General features: G+C 43.2%; 1 protein-coding gene across 2 annotated transcripts; it reads right to left on the reverse strand.

Moving 5' to 3' along the window:
- Positions 1–1,194: 1,194 nt before the first annotated feature.
- On the reverse strand, positions 1,195–15,430 carry pgam5 (PGAM family member 5, serine/threonine protein phosphatase, mitochondrial). Of its 2 annotated transcripts, none has more exons than XM_043715434.2 (6): positions 15,193–15,430; positions 13,167–13,342; positions 10,990–11,115; positions 8,332–8,420; positions 6,934–7,067; positions 1,195–2,341 (listed from the first exon to the last, which is right to left on the reverse strand). In XM_043715434.2, exons 1-6 carry the CDS (start codon positions 15,375–15,377, stop codon positions 2,194–2,196), a joined length of 858 nt encoding a protein of 285 aa, XP_043571369.1. In that variant the 5' UTR covers positions 15,378–15,430; the 3' UTR covers positions 1,195–2,193. The 2 variants fall into 2 exon arrangements, with proteins under 2 accessions (XP_043571369.1, XP_043571370.1); XM_043715435.2 differs by having other exon boundaries at positions 6,934–7,064; positions 15,193–15,429.
- Between the last annotated feature and the right edge of the window lie 5,943 nt (positions 15,431–21,373).

Genomic DNA, 21,373 nt, shown 5'->3' on the forward strand with positions numbered 1-21,373 from the left:
GATTACATCAACTTAATTAAGTGCTCAGGTTCTGTGCCAGTCTTGAAGGGATGATCTCATTGGGAGGGAGCACAGGCATGCAGGTCACGTTGATGACCCAGTTTAATTCAGTTCCTGTTTTGGCCACATGGTGGACTTCATCTCTCTGGGCACTTGCTTTACTTTTACAGTTGACTAGTTTGTAATCCAATCTTTTAGCAAAAGAAAACTTGCCCACAATAAGTAGAAGAGCCCTGTTAAAGAATTTTTAAATGGGTTGTATTTGTAATTGTTAATCTCTTGCATATCTAGGCTTTGCAAAGTGTTGGATGACCATAATCAGTTTGGGTTGTTTAAGGTGAGCTAATCCTCAATGAAAACCTCTATCCTGCATTATGGTTATGAAGGTGTTTGCTGTATTCAAACATTTGAGAGTTGAAGCTAATTTTTGACGAGATCTGAGATAAACTATTTCCTTTACTCCTGTATCCTTGGGTAAGATTGGTGACTTTTGGCTTTTCCTAACAGGTATAATCCACATTGCACTTTCTGGAATTTAATTGGGAGGATGAAATTTTCTTTTCCATATCTTTAGTTCAGAAGTCCTAGCACCATATTATGGCTTTAAGAGGGGCTTGTTCTGCATGTAGCGTGTTGTAAGTTGAATTAGCCTCTTTCTCACCAATAGCAAATTATCAGAGGGAGGGTTCTCTTGCAGCTTGTCACAAGGTGCACATGCTCTTTTTACAGTACTCCAGTTAAATTTATGGTCTTCTGAGTAATTGATTTGAAAACCTTTCACTGCTAAAATCAGAATCTGGTTGATGAGGGATGGGAGGCCTTATTCAAGATTGAATGGAGAATGACTCCTTGTAGTTGCAGTACTTAATCAACACCACTTACATAACAGGCTGTTCCCCTTCACTGACTTCAGTTTTCACAACCATGCGTTAAGTTGTACCACAGAGTGATGTAGGACTAGCTGGTAATCTCAATTTACAATAATTGTGGTCAAGATTTTCTGTGAATAATACTCTTGGAAGATTGTTAGAGGTCAGAAGCTACTTTGAACTCAAATGAAAAATTAACTTATAATTATCAAAGGACTCATTCTAATAACTTTATGGATGTGGTTTCAAGGGGATGAAAGTTACTGGGTGTGATCTTTCAATCATAGTACTTGACAATAATATGTCTATTGCTACAAGACAACAGTTTGTTTAAAAACCCTTTATTGCAGAGCACTGTAATGAATTTAATATTGCATTGATGTAGCCTGGGGAAAAAAAAATCAGTAAACTGCTTAATGCAAAACATGATACAAATTCTACAGCTTGATCACCAATTATCAAGTATAATGATTTGTTTCAGTCAGCTTTTATTCTCCCCAGCAAAGCTGTGACTATTTCAAAATTAATTCATTGGTTCTGACACAATGTACTATAAAGATAAAAAATTATTTCCTTTAATGGAGGGAAGTTATCCTATTTCATTCATGGTTTTAACAGCCTGTTCACCTACAGGGATATCACAACTCAATGACTGATGGAGGGTCAGATTCATAGCAACTACTCTCCCCCTACCTGAGCAGTACTGGCTAATGTACCCCATTGCACAGGGCAAGGAAGGCCTGCTGCTGGGTTTAGCAATGAGCCAAGGAGAATAACGTCTCATTAACCACAGTAAAGCAAGATACTGTGTACTAATAGGGTCTAATATTGATAATGGGGCACTGCTTTGCCTCAAGCATACAATATCTGTGAGAGAAAAGTGACTCTTTGATAGACTAAACACACCTCTATGCTGAGAATCATTTAAATTTTTAAAAAGCAAGTTACTGGTACAGTGATAAAGACACTCCGGACCAGACTTTGCATCTCCCTCCAAGTTAAGTTTACTAGTTCTCAACAAGGTTACAATGAGGTAAGGGAGTGAAAGTGAACAGAAACATACGGTAGCACAGGCAGAGACATCATTCAAGTCCATTATCAGCTAAAATGAATCAACATTAATTAATTGTATCTCTCTCTCTCACACACACACACACACAACCTGGATTCAGGGGAGTGATTAGAAAATGTACAGAAAATTATTAAAATAAAAATCAACTTGTAAACAGACATGGTGACAACTGATATCATTTCAAGTATTTGACAACATTCTGCACTGTGAAATGAAGCACAAGATTTTGAAATAATAAGCAGCAGTTCTGTTCTAGCGACTTAATTTGTCAGGAGGCATGAAGCCTGTGTCTCCTAATGTTCGGAGTGCAACCCTCCCATTCGGGCGGATGGTAAGCCAGGTGATGCTGCCATTGTTGAGACACATTCTCAGCCATCCTTCTGGTGGAAACTGCAAAGCTCTACAAAGAGAAAAAACATGGATTACTGGAAAATGTATTAAATATTGGTGAATCTATGAAGTTATTACAAAATAGATCATTCCATCATTAGATCAGAAGTGGGGATGTTCTCTACAAAATGATGCAAGATCTCAAATACTGAAACAGTCCATATGCAAATACAGCATTTACTGGACAACATTCAGTAGAATTTAGAAATCTGTCAATTCCTTACTTAAACATACTTAGTGATTGAGCTTCTACTGTTCTGATGTAGAGAATCCCAAACATTCACAGTAAAAGAATTTCTAATCTCAATTATGTGACTTTCCCTTTATCTATTCACTACATCCACCACTTTAAATTATTTTGACTGAAAACAAAAAATGCTGGAAATCACAGTATCTGTGGAGAGAGAGCAAGCTAATGTTTCGAGTCTAGATCACCCTTCATCAGAACCCAGAAATGAAGAGTCATCTCGACTGAAAATATTAGCTTGTTCTCTCTCCATAGATACTGCCTGACCCACTGTGATTCCTTGCATTTTTTGTTTTCAGTACAGATTCCAGCATCTGTAGTAATTTGCTTCTCCTTTAATTATTTTGCAAGTTTCAATTCAATCACCCCTCATTTTATGAAAACAGTAAATGTGGTCCAGATTCCCCATAAAAATAGAAATACTGGCAAAATTAGCAGGTCTGGTAGTGTCTCTGGGAAGAAAGCTGAGTTTCACCAGCAATTTCTGTTTCAGACTACCAGTTTCCCCAACCTCTCTCCATAACGAAGTCCCATTATCCTAGAAGAAAATGTCTGGTGAATTCCATGTTTGTTGCATTTCATCTATGCAATAATATACTTCCTAAGGGACACTAAGAGTGCATGTGGGTGTGGTCTAACCAAAGTTCTATAAGACATTATTGCAAAAGGATTTGAGTAAAGTAGCAGTAAAGGCCAATATTCTATTAACCTTCCTAACTGCTTGTTGAACTACACGCCAACCATCAGTGATTATTCAGTGAGGACTCTCAGGTCCCTTTGTACATACACTTTCTAATCGGTTACTATTTAAGATAAATACTCTGCACATCTGTTCCTCCTACCAAAGTGGATAACTTCACAACTGTGCACATTATAATCCAACTACTATGTTAATGTCCACTTACTAAGTCTTTCCAAATCCTTTAACTTGGGTCTTCCTCACAACACATGGGAAATTTTACACTTGGACAACACAACCAAATGACTGAAACATACTGTGAACAACTGGGACCCCAAGTACCTGATCCTTGCAATATCCCATTAGACACAGCCTAGCAACGTGAGAATAACCCATTTATCCTTACTGTTTTTGCCCACTGGCCAATCCTTAAATGCGTGCCAGTACATTACCTCTTATTCCACGTACTTCAGTTATGCTAACCTATGGGAATCTTTACTAAAAGTCTTTAAAATTTTGAATATATTCTATCCACTAACTCCCCTTTATCAATGCTGTTAGTAACATCCTAAAAAAACTAATACATTTGTCAAGTACAATTATCCATTCAAAAATCCATGCCGATTATAATTAGTTAAATCATTATTTTGTTAATGCAAACAGATCATGTGTTGTACCATAAAGTTTATGCTATTGAACTAGTAATTCATAACAGCTGGATACAGACAGGAGTTCAGATTAGAGTGATGCTGGAAAAGCACAGCAGGTCAGGCAGCTTTTAGGACCAGGAAAAGTGATGTTTTGGGCAGGAGCCGTTCATCAGGAATGAGGCTGGGAGCCTCCGGGGTGTTTACATAAATGGGAGGGGGGTGGGGAGAAGGTAGCTAAGAGTGCAATAGGTGGATGGAGGTGGGGATAAAGGTGTTAGGTCGGAGAGGAGGGTGGAGCAGATAGGAAGAAAGATTGGCAAGTAGGACAGGTCATGAGGATGGTGCTGAGCTGGAAGCTTGGAACTGGGGTAAGGTGGGGGATGGGAAAATAAGGAAACTGGTGAAGTCCACATTGATGCCCTGGGGTTGAAGTGTTCCGAGGCGGAAGATGAGGCGTTCTTCCTCCAGACGTCGGGTGATGAGAGGAGGCCCAGGACGTGCATGTCCTCGGCAGAGTGGGGGGTGGAGTTGAAATGTTCAGCCACGGGACGGTAGGGTTGATTGGTGTGGGTGTTCCGGAGACATTCCCTAAAGCGCTCTGCGAGAAAGCGTCCAGTCTCCTCAATATAGTGGAGACCGCATCGGGAGCAACGGATACAATAAATGACATTTGTGGATGTGCAGGTGAAACTTTGACGGATGTGGAAGGCTCCTTTGGGCCTTGGATGGAGGTGAGATGGGGAGGTGTGGACGCAACTTTTGCAATTCCTGCGGTAGCAGGGGAATGTGCCAGGAGGGGAGGGTGGTTTGTTGGGGGGCATGGACCTGACCAGGTAGTCACCGAGGGAACGGTCTGTGTGGAAAGCGGATAGGTGTGGGGAGGGAAATATACAAATGGTGGGGTCCGTTTGGAGGTGGTGGAAATATCGGCTGTTGATGCGGTTTATGTGGAAGTTGGTGGGGTGGAAGGTGAGGACCAGGGGGGTTCTGTCCTTGTTGCAGTTGGAGGGGTGGGGTTTGAGGGCAGAAGTGCGGGACATAGATGAGATGCGTTGGAGGGCATCTTTAACCACATGGAAGGGGAAATTACAGTCTTTAAAGGAGGCGGCCAACTGGTGTATTCTGTGGTGGAACTGGTCCTCCTGGGAGCAGATACGGCAGAGGCAGAGAAGTTGGGAATAGGGATGGCATTCTGCAGGAGGTAGGGTGGGAAGAGGTGTAATCCAGGTACCTGTGGGAGTCGGTGGGTTTGTAAAAAAAATGTCAGTGTTGAATTGGTCATCATTGATGGAGATGGAGAGGTCCAGAAAGGGGAGGGAGGTATCAGAGATGGTCCATATGAATTTTTTAGGATATAGTACAGAAGGGGTCCTTTGCATTTCTGAGAGAGTGTGGCCCTCAGTTGAGCATAGCTGACTGTAGACAGCATGACTGGACGCTTCCTTGCAGAGAACTTTAGGGAACAGCTCTGGGACACCAGCACCAATCAATCAACCCCACTGCCCCGTGGCCGAACACTTCAACTCCACCCTCAAATCTGCTGAGGACCTCCAGGTCCTGGGCCTCCTCCATCACCACTCCCTCACTACCTGACGCCTGGAGGACGCATGCCTCATCTTCCGCCTCGGAATCCTTCAATCCCAGGGTATCAATGTGGATTTCCCCAGTTTCCTCATTTCCACCCCCCCCCACCTTACCCCAATTCTAACCTTCCAGCTCAGCACCATCCTCATGACCTATCCTACCTGCCAATCTTCCTTCCCACCTGTCCGCTCCACCCTCCTCTCTGATCTGTCACCTTCATCCCCACCTCTATCCACCTATTGTACTCTTGGCTACCTTCTCCCCAGCCCCACCCCACTCCCATTTATCTCTCCACCCCGGAGGCTCTCTGCCTTCATTCCTGATAAAGGGCTCCTGCCTGAAACGTCGATTTTCCTACTCCACAGATGCTGCCTGACCTGCTGTGCTTTTCCAGCACCACTCTAATGTTGATTCTGATCTCCAGCATCTGCAGTCCTCACTTTCACCTACAGACAGGAGTTCAAATACCTGCCTGGCATTTGGGGAAATGAAGTACAATTAATTAACTAAATCTCGAGTTAAAAGTTAGTACCAATAGTAATAATCATGTAACTACTGCATGGTCATTAAAAACCCACTAATGTTTTTTTTAGTGAAGGAGTTCTGGTATTCTTACCTAATCTGACCTACAGACAACTCCAGACACACAGCAATGTGGCTGACTCTCAGCTGTCCTCTGAAATGGCCTAACCAGCCAGTCAACTGTATCAAAGATAGGCAGCTTAATACCACCTTCTCAAGAACATTTAGGAATGAACAATAAATGCTGGTCTTACTCCTGAAGCTCACATCCTATAAATGAATAAGACAAAATCAAGCGAGGCTGTTTGCACTTAAGTGAGTTCTTCTCCTTCAGTTTGATAAGTCTGAATGTAGCTGTGATATTTTGGTGTTAGCCTTGATGCTCCCAGCTCTTACAGGTATGGGTTTAAGTCCCATCCAGATATTTCAGCACAAACTCTAGGTGGTCAGTACAATCGTGAGTCAGTGCAGCACTGCTTTTTTCAGGTGATAATGGTAAAATTATGGCCTGTCTGGTTACCATTCCTTCCACTAGAAACAATTTCTCGATTACTCTCATGATTTGAGCAACTCCATTAAATGTCCTCTAATTTTTTTTGCTGAAACGAAAATAATCCTTGCTTGTCCAGTTTCTTTGCAGAACTGATCTCAACCCTGTCAGTTCTTCAATATAGAATTTTTCCAAAATCTTTAAGCATCACTGAAATGTATTACCAAGAGTGCACAGGCAAGACGTTTCATTTCCAACAGATTTTTGAGACTGATAAAAACTAAATGGATTTGCATGCATTTATGAATATCATCAAACTGGTGTTATACTAAACAAAACATGGACTTGATGCTCAAATAGCTATTTGGAAATTCACTATCGAGTATAAAACATCTACACTTTCCCGTTATAACAAACGTTGAATAAATACCTGCAAACAAAATAGCGGATAACGTTTGCATGACAGACAATGATCTCATAACTATCGTTCTCTTGCTTCAGATCAGCTCTGTGAATATAGCGTCGGAAGGCAGCTTCAATTCTTGCACCATCTTCATGATACTGCTGAGTACATTTCAAAAATATGTAAGTCACTTTAGATACTGTCTGGAAAGACGTAATGTCTAGAAATTACAAACATATTGGCAAAATCCATCTCTGAGCTATAATGTGGAAATATATTGCCATTCCTTCATTGGCATTGGATCAAAATCTTGGAACTCCCTTTCCAACATCAAAGTGGGTGTAATATGTCGAGAACAATTATAATGACACTATGAAATATACATTTTAGATTACGCTTCCATCAGAATTGTAACCTGCTCCTTCTCCAAGTTATTGCTAAAGGAATCAAAATACAGTTTTTTAGATTATTTGTTCATAGGATGTGGGTGACACTGGTTAAGCCATCATTCATTGACCATCCCCAATTGTCATGCTGACGATGACATTGATTTGCCTTCTTAATCCATTAGGTATTGGAGCACTTTCAGTGCTGTTTGAGGAGACTTCCAGGATTTTTACCCAGTGACAGTGAACAAGCAGTGATGTACTTCCAAGTCAGGACACTAGCTGGCTTGGAGGGGAAAGAGCAGGTTGTGGTATTCCAATGCATCTGCTGCCTCTATCCTTCTAAATGGTAGAGAGCAGAAGGTTCCAAAAAGGTGGACTGCTTTGTTGAGATTATTGAGTGTTATTGGAGCTTCACTCATCGAGGCAAGTGAAGAGTATTCCCGATGTCTGTGTCGATGGTGATATGTTGAGTCCCATTGGGGAAACACGGGCATTTTGCTGCTGTGACCTGAATTTAATTCAACTCAAATGGATGTGATTTAAAATCAACTTGTCCAATGACTTAATCTGGACTCATCCCAATCATCAATCCAGAGCACAAAACTGGTCTCACATACTTCAATCTCTTACGCAGAGAGGGACAATTAGCATCAGCAGAACAGAAACACAGCCTCAGTAGACTCTGTTAGCAATAGTGCAGCTTTCAATGTATCTAAAACTAATAGCATTCACTAATTACAAATCCAGACACCCATGTTCTGTAGAAACAGCAGAATAGGAGATGAAATTTTGTGCAAAGCAGTTTTGGGTTAAAGGGGTGAGTTATTATAATACTTTTATAATCCACATGGCTCCATAACAGCAAGAAGTTCATTAAAAAAAACTTGCTAAGTCATCCGCATCTATAAAAGAAAGCCAAACTATATTCAAACATTAAATGCACTGTACCAATGGGACAGCGTGTAATCTTGTGATTTCCATTGACATTTCTCAACAGAAGCAGTTTATTGAAAGTTACCATTAGCTTCATTCTTACCATAGCCTCTGGTTTCCAATGGCTGACTGGTGGTACGGGTTCAATTGGTGCTCCCTCTCTCAGTAAGTCACAACTCATCATTTCCAAGCCTAGAATCACAATGCTCGCAAGTATAAATGCCACATCCAATCAGTACATTGAAAACACTAATTGCTTACTTACACTGATACTTTTGCCCCATTCCCCACTATTGCTACGTATGAACACTCTTCAATTTCGCTACAAAGATGCAACTGAGGTCAATGACCTGCCACAGAAGGAGTTTAGTTCAGAGTGGTGCTGGAAAAACACAGGTCAGGCAGCATCCGAGGAGCAGAAGAATCAACACTTCGGGCATAAGCCCTTCATCAGGAATGAGGCTTGTGGGTCGGGGCTGAGAGATAAATAGGGGGTGGGGGGTGGTGGTGGTGGATAGCTGAGAAAGTGATAGGTGGATGAAGATGAGGGAGAATGTGGTAGGTCAGGTCCAGTCTGATGGACAGGTCTGGACGGCGGTGCTGAGTTGTAGGCTTGGGATGTGTAATGTGGGGGGTGGGGGAATGAGGAAGCTGTTGAAATCCACATTGATTAAAAATGTGTTGCTGGAAAAGCGCAGCAGGTCAGGCAGCATCAAAGGAGCAGGAGAATCGACGTTTCGGGCATAAGCCCTTCTTCACTTTCTCCTAGAAATCCACATTGATCCCATGTGGTTACAGATCCCAAGGTATGAGATCCCAGAATATGAGGTGTTCCTCCTCCAGGTGTCAGGTGGTAATGGTTTGGCAGTGGAGGCGGCCCAGGACCTGCATGTCCTTGACAGAGTGGCAGGGGGAGTTGAAGTGTTCAGCCACAGGGTGCTGGGGTTGGTGGGTGCAGGTGTCCCAGAGATGTTCTCTGAAATGATCCTCAAGAGATAGAGGAGACCACACCGGGTGCAATGGATACATTAGATGACACTGATAGGGGTACAGATGTATTTCTGATGGATGTGGAAGGTTCCCTTGAAGCCTTGGACGGAGGTGTGGGTGCAGGTTTTGCACTTCCTGCAATAGCAGGGAAAGATGCCAGGAGTGGGGTGCGGGCTGGTGGGGGCGTGGACCTGATGAGGGAGTCGCGGAGGGAATAGTCTGTCCGCGATAGTGGTAGGGATGGAAATATAACTTTGGTGGTGGGGTCCATTTGGAGATGGCAGAAGTAGCAGGGGATGTACGCAGAGGGTGGTGGGGTGGAAGGTGCAGACCGGGGTGGGGGGGGGGTGTTCTATCCTTGTTCCATTGGGAGGGGTGGGGTGGAAGGTGATGCGTGATGTGGAGGAGACGCGATACCTACCTTGTATGTTTACTTTTGTCCCTGAGGTTGCTGGCGCTGCAGGCACTTCCGCCCCGATGGACACCACTCACCTTAGATACAGAAGCCTTGATCGCCAATGTCACCCACCGAGCAGCTCTTCCACTTCACGCACCACCAGATTTCCATTCAATTCAACTTTCATCATTAGACAGTTTGATTTCAGGACAGTAGATGGTGACTAGTGGAGTTCAGCAGGGGGTCCTGTTGGGACCACAACTATTCGTGTTATACATTGATGATCTGGACGAAGGAACTGAGGGCAGTGTTGCTAAATTTGCAGATGACACAAAGACAGGTGGAGGAACATGCTAGCAAAGTGGATAAAGAAATGGCAGATGGAACACAATACTGAGAGGTGGGAGGTTAAGCACTTTAGTAAGCAGAATAGAGGCATAGACTATTTTCTAAACTGGAAAGGCTTTGAAAATCTGAAGCACAACGGGACTTTGGAGTCCTATTCAGGATTCTCATCAACAGATTTTTAAAAAACTTCTAAATGAGGAAAAGGACCAAGGTCCATCTAGTTCATGATAGTGGAATTAATGACTGATCACAATGATCAATGTCTATTAGTGAATTTACAACTGATCAAGACATGAAGTGAGCAAAACTCATCGTGGAGACCTTTTGGGGACTTAGGTGTTTCTCCCAGCACGCAGCATGCAACACTCAACCATCACTGGGTCCCAAAGTAGTCAAGGGCTTTTATCTTAATCTCAACTTTTTCACTCAGAGGGTGGCGCATGTTTGGAATGAGCTGCCAGAGGAAGTGATGGAAGCTGGTGCAATTGCAACATTTAAAAGGCATCTGGATGGGTATATGAATAGGAAGGTTTAGAGGGATATGGGCCAAGTGCTGGCAAATGAGACTAGACTAGGTTTGGGATATCTGGTCGGCATGGACAAGTTAGACTAAAGGGCCTGTTTCCGTGCTGTACATCTCTATGAATCTATGACTATTACATCCATCTAACTTCATGGATATGCAAAGCTACTTACATTTATATAGCACCTTAACCATAATAAAACATCCCAAACCACTTCAAAGGAGTGTTATCAGATAAAAATTGACACCAAGCCACATAAGGAGAGGTGATCAAAGATTTAGCCAAAGAAGTGGTTTTAAGGAGTGTCTTAAAAGAAGAAAAAATGTTGAGGAGAATGAATAAATCTAATTGTGTGTTGTCCCTGTTAAATATCCAAGTCTCTCAAATGCAAATTTCACTTTTTTTAATGCTACAATTGATTATTAAAAATCAGGAAAAAAAACTGATGTGCAAAGTACCTGTAAGACACAGTATTAGTCTGACTGAGTTCACCCTGACCTACCTGGCAGGTATTTACTGATAATTGTTGCTGTCTCTTTTGCTCTGGTCATACTGGAGTGAATGAGAATGTCATAGTTCAATCCCAAACTTGCCAATCGCTGACCAGTTAGTTCAGCCTGTTCACGTCCTGGAACAAAGTAACATTATCAGCCTGAAGATAATGACCAGGATATTGTCAATAAAGCAGCAAGTCATTCAACTGATAAATTAAACAAACTCCATCAAATGTCTGATGGACTATGCTTTGCTCAAGTACTGAATATATTAACAATGTTATATGAGAAACACACATTTCTAGAACTGTAAAACATAAATAATGAAACATGAGCTGCTTTGCTCTTTATAACATACTTTGAGAGAAAGTGAGGGCTGCAGATGCTGGAGATCAGAGCTGAAAATGTGTTGCTGGAAAAGTGCAGCAGGTCAGGCAGCATCCAAGGAACAGGAGAATCGACGTTTCGGGCATAAGCCCTTCTTCAGGAAGGCTTATACCCGAAACGTCGATTCTCCTGTTCCTTGGATGCTGCCTGACCTGCTGCGCTTTTCCAGCAACACATTTTCAGCTCTTTATAACATACAACAGACTGTCCTGGACATTGTTCTGCCTGTTTAAAGGAACACTGGCTGCTCCTGCACATCCTCTCTGACGAAGGACCTTAAAACAACTGAACTTGTCGGTTTACTTGGCCTTCCTCCAACAGTTAAAATCTGAGTTTGGCATCACCACCGCAAATCAAACTCTGTAATCTGCTCTTCCACTATCAAACCTTGCTGGCTTCCTGCACTACAACAATCTCAGTTTATAAGGTAATTCTGATATAAGAAAACATTCCACAGGTGTTTGCGAGTTTTGAGAAGATTTGTAGCTCAGGTTGAGGTTCTGGATGTAGTTTTGCTCGCTGAGCTGGAAGGATTGTTTTCAGATGTTTCGTCTCCATACTAGGTACTATTGTCAGTGAGCCTCCGAATGAAGCACTGGTGGTGTAGCCCGCTTTCTATTTATATGTTTGGGTTTCCTTGGGAAAACAAACCTTCAAGCTCAGCGAGCAAACCTACATCAACATCCATTCCACAGGTCTTCACAGGAAATTATAAAGCAAAATCAGACACTGAGGCATGCAAGGAGATGGCAGGGATAATGATCAAAAACTGATTAAAGTAAATAACTATTAAAAGATTAATTATCCAGCAATTGTGTTTAATTATTTGGAAATAGAGTGCATTAACATAGTTTTTATTGTGTAAATATAAAGGGTTTTTGTAGTGAGTGTTAATGTCCCTATCCCTGGGTTGGGAGGCCTGGGTTCAGGGGTGTAATAACATCTCTGAACAGGTTGATTTGAAAATATCTCTTGAGCAAATATAAAGAGATGAAAATGTGGGGGCAGGTTAAATTAGGTGGTGGATACTTGTAACGATTCAACCTGTAAATAAATGTGAAATTGTGTATAGATTGGCTCCAGTATCGTTGTTCACCAATTGACTTTCTAAAAGTAGAAAAGTAGGTTTGAAGGGATGGTTTTAAAGGAAGAAAGTGAGTTAGACACACAGAAGAAATTCCAGAGCTTAGGTTCTGAGCAACTGAAGGCATGGTCACCCGTGGTGGAGTGATTCAAACTGAGGCAGCTCAACAGGCTAGCATTAGATGAGCACAAACATCTGAACAGTCACAGGGCTAGGAGAAATTACAGGAAATGGTGAGAATAATCTGAAAACGAGGATGTGTATCATGGAATAATAAAGCAAAGGTGGTGGCTATTTGATCTATTATGCCTGTGCTAATTCCTTTTAAAATCTGTCCAAGTGGTCCAAAAACAAAATAATGCAAATGTTAGAAATCCAAAATAAAAGTTAAGCCACTTGTCATTTAATCCACCACAGACTTTCCCACTGTTTTCCTTCCAGTCTCCTCCTTTCACTTGTACAAAACCTATTTCACTTGAGACATTTGGCAGGTTCTGCTAGAACTATGGAGTATTCCTGAATTTTATGTCTAATTCATCCCTTATATTTTCTCCCAAGCCCAGCAAAATTTCCTCTGCAAGATCTTAGCTCCTAGTTTCCCAACAAAGTCATTCCTCAATCCTAGCAAATGCATAATCATTACAAAATAATAGTAGATACAACCAAAAGGATAATCTACAAAAGGTCTTAAGTAATAATTTCACGAATACAGACCCAGTGATGTCAGACTTCTTTCTTTGTCTGTTGAGGCTGACAGGTTGTATTGGGAATGCCTGATGAGGAAGATATGTCTCGTGGCTTTGACTTTGTAATTTTCAAGTTGAGCAGTAAAATCCTCAGTGTCGTCTTTGTTTTTCTTATTGGGTTTCATCAGTGAAATAGGCTCCCGCCTAAATGAAAAGCAATTCAAAAACGTTTATAACAGGCACCACCTTCTCAATGTTTTACATTCCATCAGAAAACTCCTTCCCTGGCATTTTAACTAGGCACCTGAGAACTTGTTAAGCTCATGCATCAAGAACTAATCTGCCTTCAGTACAAGTGCATATACACAACGGCATTAAATTTTGACAAACTTAGTGGAAGTAACCAATTCATTTTTTAAAAAAAATAATTTGTAGAATGTGGGCATCACTGGCTGGCCAGCATTTATTGCTTGTCCTTGAGAAGATGTTTGTGAGCTGCCTTCTGCAGCCCTTGTATTGTAGGTTAACCGAAGAAGGGAATTCCAGAATTTTGACAGCTTCAGTATCTGGGGAACTGCAAATAGTGCTGAATACTGTGCCATCATTGATGAAATCCCCACTTCTGACCTTATGATGGAGGGAAGGTCATTAATGAAGCAGTTGAAAAATTGTCAGGCCGAGGACATTGCCCTGAGGAATTCCTACAGAGATGTCCTGGAGCTGAGAGGACTTATCTCCAACACCAAAACCATTTTCCAATGTACCAGGTATGATTCCAACCAGAAGATGTTGTGAAACTTGAAAGAGTTCAGAAAAGATTTACAAGGATGTTGCCAGGGTTGGAGGATCTTAGCTATAGGGAGAGGCTGAAACAGGCTTGGGGCTGTTTTCCCAGGAGCGTCAGAGGCTGAGGCGTGACCTTACAGAGGTTTACAAAATTATGAGGGGCATGGACAGGATATATAGACTCCCTGGGGTGGGGGGAGTCCAGAACTAGAGGGCATAGGTTTAGGGTGAGAGGGGAAAGATATAAAAGACTCCCAAGGAGACCCAAGAGGCAACTTTTTCATGCAGAGGGTGGTATGTGTATGGAATGCGCTGCCAGAGGATGTGGTGGAGGCTGGTACAATTGTCACATTTAAGAGGCATTTAGATGGGTATATGAATAGGAAGGTTTGGAGGGATTTGGGCCAGGTACTGGCAGGTGGGACTAGATTGTGTTGGACCGAAGGGTCTGTTTCCATGCTGTACATCTCTATGAGAGTTTGTCTGTCCCCCTATTGATCTTTGGTGCTGCATTCAGTGGAATGTGGCCTTGATGTCAAACTGTACCAGCACAATAACTAAAATACCTCAAACTAGAATAAAAACAGCAATATATGTACACTGCATGTTTTACAGACACAGAAACAGGAGACCACATTCTGCTCTTCAATGTCTATTCTGCCATTCAACTAAATCCAAGTATATACTTCACTTATTGGCTTTTATTGTAAATCCCTTGATACCCAACCCCTTTGATATTTAAAGATCCCCAGCTCTCCATCCTCCAATGGGGCGCTGGACTCGGTACATTAACTCCGTTTTCTCTGAACAGATTTTTCAGCAATTCCTATTTACGGTACTTTCATTTAAACGATTCGGAGATGCCGGTGTTGGACCGGGGTGTACAAAGTTAAAAATCACACAACACCAGGTTATAGTCCAACAGCTTTAATCGGAAGCACTAGCTTTCGGAGCGACGCTCCTTCACAACCACCTGATGAAGGATATCGATGGAGAGTTAAATATTGAGCAGAAAGCCCCGGGAGGCCGCTCCTGGTCCACAGGGGGCTGGAAGCAGCGGGGACCCCCCTCGGGGCCCGAGACCGGCGGCGAAAGGAGCTGCGCAGAGTTTTTGTTGTTTATTTAAAATGCGAGGGAAAGAGGGTGGGCAGCTCCGACACTGCGCGCCTCCCTCCCCTCAGCCCCGCGGGGCTTGAACCTGGGGAGAGGGAGGGGGTTTCCTGCGGCCTTCCCCCGGGGCCGGGGACCGGGGACTCTCCCGCACTCACTTGTCCCAGTTGGAGTCCCAGACGGCGGCCGTTCGCTGCTCCAGAGGCGAGCTCGGGCTCCAACTCACCGCCGCCGCCTCGACCCGGCCCTCGCCGCGCCTTTGGGTAGTGGCCGCCGCGGCCACCACCACAGCGGCCGTGCCAGCGATACCGCAGGCCACTTGGAAAGCTTTCCGGAACGCCATGGCCCGCCCGCCTGAACACGGAGGCGCGACTCCACGGAGGATAACAGGGAACCAATGTTCTGGGCACGCATTGCCGGGGGGAGCATTAACGCAGGCGCACCGGCTCCCGCTGGTGGCCGAAGAGGGACAAAGTGTGTTTTCGAATACCTTGTTCCGCTTAATTCGACTATCTCCCTGCCTGGTCACATTTTAATGATGATCTGGTGCAATGTTTCTAAAATAAACTTTCCAACTACTGAGGTGACTTAAGCAATAAGACACTATCAGCCTAGTCATCTGTTTGAAGTACTCGCAAACAAAGGTATAAATTGATAAATATCATTATTAAAACAGTTTAAAAACCAGACAGCACGAGGTTATAGTACAACAGGTTTATTTGGAAACACGAGCTGTGGAAGAGGATCATAAGATACAGAATATATAGCAAAAGATTACAGTGTCATATAACTGAAATTATATATTGAATAAACCTAGATTGCTGTTAAGTCTTTCATCTTTTACAATAGTTTGCAGGTTTCAGTTCTTTCAAAAATAGATTTGTTTATATAGCACCTTTTACAATCAGAATAATCTGTTTTAAGCAATGGTGGTTGTGAGATAAATAGGACACCAGGAGGAAACTCCTCTGCTGATCTTCTAACTACTGCAAGGGGAACTTTTGTGCCCACTCAACAACATTTTCCTGAAAAGACAGCATCTCTGATATGGGTAGCACTACAAAAACCTAGGCTGATACTCTCCTTATATTAGTGCAATGTAATATCTAGAGTGGGATTTCAGACCACAACATTTTGAGTGACACTCCTGACAGTACAGAGAACATTACAGCACAGTACTGGCCCTTTAGCACTCGATGTTGCGTTGCCCTGTGAAACCAATCTGAAGCCCATCTAACCTAGACTATTCCGTTCTCGTCTGTATGCCTATCCAATGACCATTTAAATGCCCGTAAAGTTGGCGAGTCTACAACTGTTGCAGGCAGTGCTTTCCATGCGCCTATTACTCTGAGTAAAGAAACTACCTCTGACATCACCCCTCAATTTAAAGCTATGCCCCCTCGTGCTAGCCATCACCATCCTAGGAAAAAGATTCTCACTGTCCACCCAATCTAACCCTCTGATTATCTTACATGTCTCAATTAGGTCACCTCTCAACTTTCTTCTCCCTAACAAAAACACCCTCAAGTCCCTCAACCTTTCCTTTTAAGACCCTCACTCCATACCAGGCAACATCCGATAAATCTCCTCTGAACCCTTCCAAAGCTTCCACATCCTTCCTATAATGTGGTGACCAGAACTGTACGCAATGTTCCAAGTGCAGCCACACCAGAGTTTTGTACAGTTGCAGCATGACCTCATGGTTCCAAAACTCGATCCCTCTACTAATAAAAGCTAACACATCGTATGCCTTCTTAACAGCCCTATCAACCTGTGTGGCAACTTTGAGGGATCTGTGTACATGGACACAGAGATCGCTCTGCTTATCTACACTACCATTCGCCCAGTACTCTACATTCCTGTTACTCCTTCCAAAGTAAATCACCTCACACTTTTCTGCATTAAACTCCATGTGCCACCTCTCAGCCCAGCTCTGCAGATTATCTATGTCCCTCTGTAACCTACAACATCCTTCAGCACTATCCACAACTGTACCGACCTTAGTATCGTCCGTAAATTTACTAATCCATCCTTCTATGCCCTCATCCAGGTCGTTTATCAAAATGACAAACAGCAATGGACTCAAAACAGATCCTTGCTGTACACCCTAGTAACTGAACTCCAGGATAAACATTTCCCATCAACCACCACCCTCTGTCTTCTTTCAGCTAGCCAGTTTCTGATCCAAACCGCTAAATCACTCTCAATCTCATGCCTCTGTATTTTATGCAATAGCTTACCATGGGGAACCTTATCAAATGCCTTACTGAAATGCATATACATGACATCAACGGCTTTACCCTCATCCACCTGTTTGGCCACCTTCTCAAAGAACTCAATAAGGTTTGTGAGGCACAACCTACCCTTCACAAAACCGTGCTGACTATCCCTAATCAACATTCTTTTCAAGACGATTATAAATCCTACCTCTTATTACCTTTTCCAACACTTTACCCACAACTGAAGTAAGGCTCACTGGTCTATAATTACCATGGTTGTCTCTACTCCCCTTCTTGAACAAGGAAACAACATTTGCCATCCTCCAGTCTTCTGACACTATTCCTGTAGACAATGACAACATAAAGATCAAAGCCAAAGGCTTGGCAATCTCCTTTCTGGCTTCCCAGAGATACCTGGGATAAATCCCATCCGGCCAGGGGATTTATCTATTTTCACAATTCCCAGAATTTCTGACACCTCCTCCTTGTGAACCTCAATCCCATCTAGTCTCGTAGCCTGTTTCTCAGTATTCGCCTTGACAACATTGTCTTTTTCCAGAGTGAATACTGATGAAAAATATTCAATTAGCGCTTCCCCTATCTCCTCTGACTCCACACACAACTTCCCATTACTGTCCTTGATTGGCCCTAATCTTACTCTAGTCTTTCTTTTATCCCTATATACCTATAGAAAGCTATCTGCCAACAACTTCTCATGTCCCCTCCTCGCTCATCTTAGCTGTCTCTTTAGGTCTTTCCTGGCTACCTTGTCACTCTCAAGCGCCCGAACTGAGCCTTCACATCTCATCCTAACATAAGCCTTCTTTGTTCCTCTTGACAAGAGATTCAACTTCCTTAGTAAACCACTGCCTTTGCACTCGACAACTTCCTCCCTGTCTGACAGGTACATACTTATCAAGGACACACAGTAGTTGGTCCTTGAACAAGTTCCACATTTCTATTGTGCCCATCCCCTGCAGTTTCCTTCCCAACCTATGCATCCTAAATCTTGTCTAATCACATCGTAATTGCCTTTCCCCCAGTTTTAGCTCTTGCCCTCAGGTGTATATTTATTCCTTTCCATCACTAAAGTAAACATAACTGAATTGTGGTCACTATCACCAAAGTGCTCACCTACCTCCAAAATCTAACACCTGGCCGGGTTCATTACCCAGAACCAATTCTAATGTGGCCCTGCCCCTTGTTGGCCTGTCTACATACTCTGTCAGAAAACCCTCTTGCACACAATAGACAAAAACTGACCTATCTAATGTACTTGAACTATAGTACTCCCAGTCAATATTTGGAAAGTTAAAGTCCCTCGTAACAACTGCCCTGCTACTCTTGCTCCTGTCGAGAATCATCTTTGCTATCCTTTCCTCTAAATCTCTGAAACTATTCGGAGGCCTAGAGAAAACTCCCAACAGGGTGACCTCTCCTTTCTTGTTTCTAATCTCAGCCTATAGTACTTCAGTTGATGAGTCCTCAAACATCCTTTCTGCAGGACCGTCCATGACTAACAATGCCACACTCCCACCTCTTTTACCATCTTCTCTGTTCTTAATGAAACATCTAAATCCTGGAACCTGCAACAATCATTCCTGTCCCTGCTCTACTCATGTCTCTGAAATGGCCACAACATTGAAATCCTAGGTATTGACCCATGCTGCAAGTTCACTCACCTTACTCCGGATGCTCCTGGCACTGAAATAGACATACTTCAAACCAAGTGCCCTCTTTCAACCCTGAAACCTTATTTCGGACCTGCCTACTCTCAACCTCCTCTATACTCGAACTATAATTAGGTTCCCATCCCCCCAGCTGAATTAGTTTAAACCCACCCAAAGAGCATTAGCAAATTTCACCCAGGATATTGGTACCCCTCTGGTTCAGGTGAAGACCATTCTGTTTGTAGAGATCTCACCTACCCCAGAAATAGCCTCAATTATCCAGAAATCCAAAACCCTCCTGCATCATCCCTGTAGCCATGTGTTCAACTCCTCTCTCTCTCTCCCTATTCCTCACCTCACTTGCTCGTGGCACAAGCAACAAACCAGAGATAACAGCTCTGTTTGTCCTAGCTCTAAGTTCCAAAACAATGCAACAGCATATAAAACAGTGGAGCCGCAGAAAATGGGGGAGATACTAAATGAATATTTTGCATCAGTATTTACTGTGGAAAAGGATATGGAAGATATAGACTGTAGGGAAATAGATGGTGACATCTTGCAAAATGTCCAGATTACAGGGGAGGAAGTGCTGGATGTCTTGAAACGGTTAAAAGTGGATAAATCCCCAGGACGTGATCAGGTGCACCCAAGAACTCTGTGAGAAGCTAGAGAAGTGATTGCTGGGCCCCTTGCTAAGATATTTGTATCATCGATAGTCATAGGTGAGGTGTCGGAAGACTGGAGGTTGGCAAACGTGGTGCCACTGTTTAAGAAGGGTGGTAAAGACAAGCCAGGGAACTATAGACCGGTGAGCCTGACCTCAGTGGTGGGCAAGTTGTTGGAGGGAATCCTGAGGCACAGGATGTACATGTATTTGGAAAGGCAAGGACTGATTGGGGATAGTCAACATGGCTTTGTGCGTGGGAAATCATGTCTCACAAACTTGATTGAGTTTTTTGAAGAAACAACAAAGAGGATTGATGAGGGCAGAGCAGTAGATGTGATCTATATGGACTTCAGTAAGGCGTTCGACAAGGTTCCCCATGGGAGACTGATTAGCAAGGTTAGATCTCATGGAATACAGGGAGAACTAGCCATTTTGGATACAGAACTGGCTCAAAGGGGGAAGACACAGGGTGGTGGTGGAGGGTTGTTTTTCAGACTGGAGGCCTGTGACCAGTGGAGTGCCACAAGGATCGGTGCTGGGTCCTCTACTTTTTGTCATTTACATAAATGATTTGGATGCAAGCATAAGAGGTACAGTTGGTAAGTTTGCAGATGACACCAAAATTGGAGGTGTAGTGGACAGCGAAGAGGGTTACCTCACATTACAACAGGATCTGGACCAGAGGGGCCAATGGGCTGAGGAGTGGCAGATGGAGTTTAATTTAGATAAATGTGAAGTAATGCATTTTGAGAAAGCAAATCTTAGCAGGACTTATACACTTAATGATAAGGTCCTAGGGAGTGTTGCTGAACAAAGAGACCTTAGAGTACAGGTTCATAGCTCCTTGAAAGTGGAGTTGCAGGTAGATAGGATAGTGAAGAAGGCGTTTGGTATACTTTCTTTTATTGGTCAGAGTATTGAGTACAGGAGTTGGGAGGTCATGTTGCGCTGTACAGGACATTGGTTAGGCCACTGTTGGAATATTGCATGCACTTCTGGTCTCCTTCCTATTGGAAAGATGTTGTGAAACTTGAAAGGGTTCAGAAAAGATTTCCAAGGATGTTGCCAGGGTTGGAGGATTTGAGCTATAGGGAGAGGCTGAACAGGCTGGGGCTGTTCTCCCTGGAGCATCAGAGGCTGAGGGGTGACCTCATAGAGGTTTACAAAATTGAGGGGCATGGATAGGATAAATAGGCAAAGTCTTTTCCCTGGGATCGGGGAGTCCAGAACTAGAGTGCATAGGTTTAGGGTGAGAGGGGAAAGATATGAAAGAGACCTAAGGAGCAACTTTTTCACGCAGAGGATGGTACGTTTATGGAATGAGCTGCCAGAGGATGTGGTGGAGGCAGGTACAATTGCAATATTTAAGAGGCATTTGGATGGGTATATGAATAGGAAGGGTTTGGAGAGATATGGGCCGGATGCTGGCAGGTGGGACTAGATTGGATTGGGATATCTGGTCGGCATGGACAGGTTGGACCAGCTGTTTGCATGCTGTACATCTCTATGACTCTAAGCTTCCACCCTAGCACCCTGAATTTCTGCCTTATAACCCCATCTCTCTTCCTACCTAGGTTGTTGGTTTCCAGGTGGACCACGACTTGGGGCTGCATCCCTGCCCTGCAAGGATCATGAACCCTGGCACCTGGGAGGCAACATATCAACCGTGAATCTCTCTCATAAGATTAAGGAGTTTCACCACATTTTAGTCACTTAATGTCATGTCTCCCGATTGAGGCTAGCATCAATAATTCTTTGAAAAATTATTGTTCCCAAGCTGTTT

Source organism: Chiloscyllium plagiosum, unplaced genomic scaffold, assembly GCF_037043375.1.
Source record: "Chiloscyllium plagiosum isolate Xiang-an unplaced genomic scaffold, Cpla_swu_hap1 HiC_scaffold_24, whole genome shotgun sequence".
Taxonomy (NCBI): Eukaryota; Metazoa; Chordata; class Chondrichthyes; order Orectolobiformes; family Hemiscylliidae; genus Chiloscyllium; species Chiloscyllium plagiosum.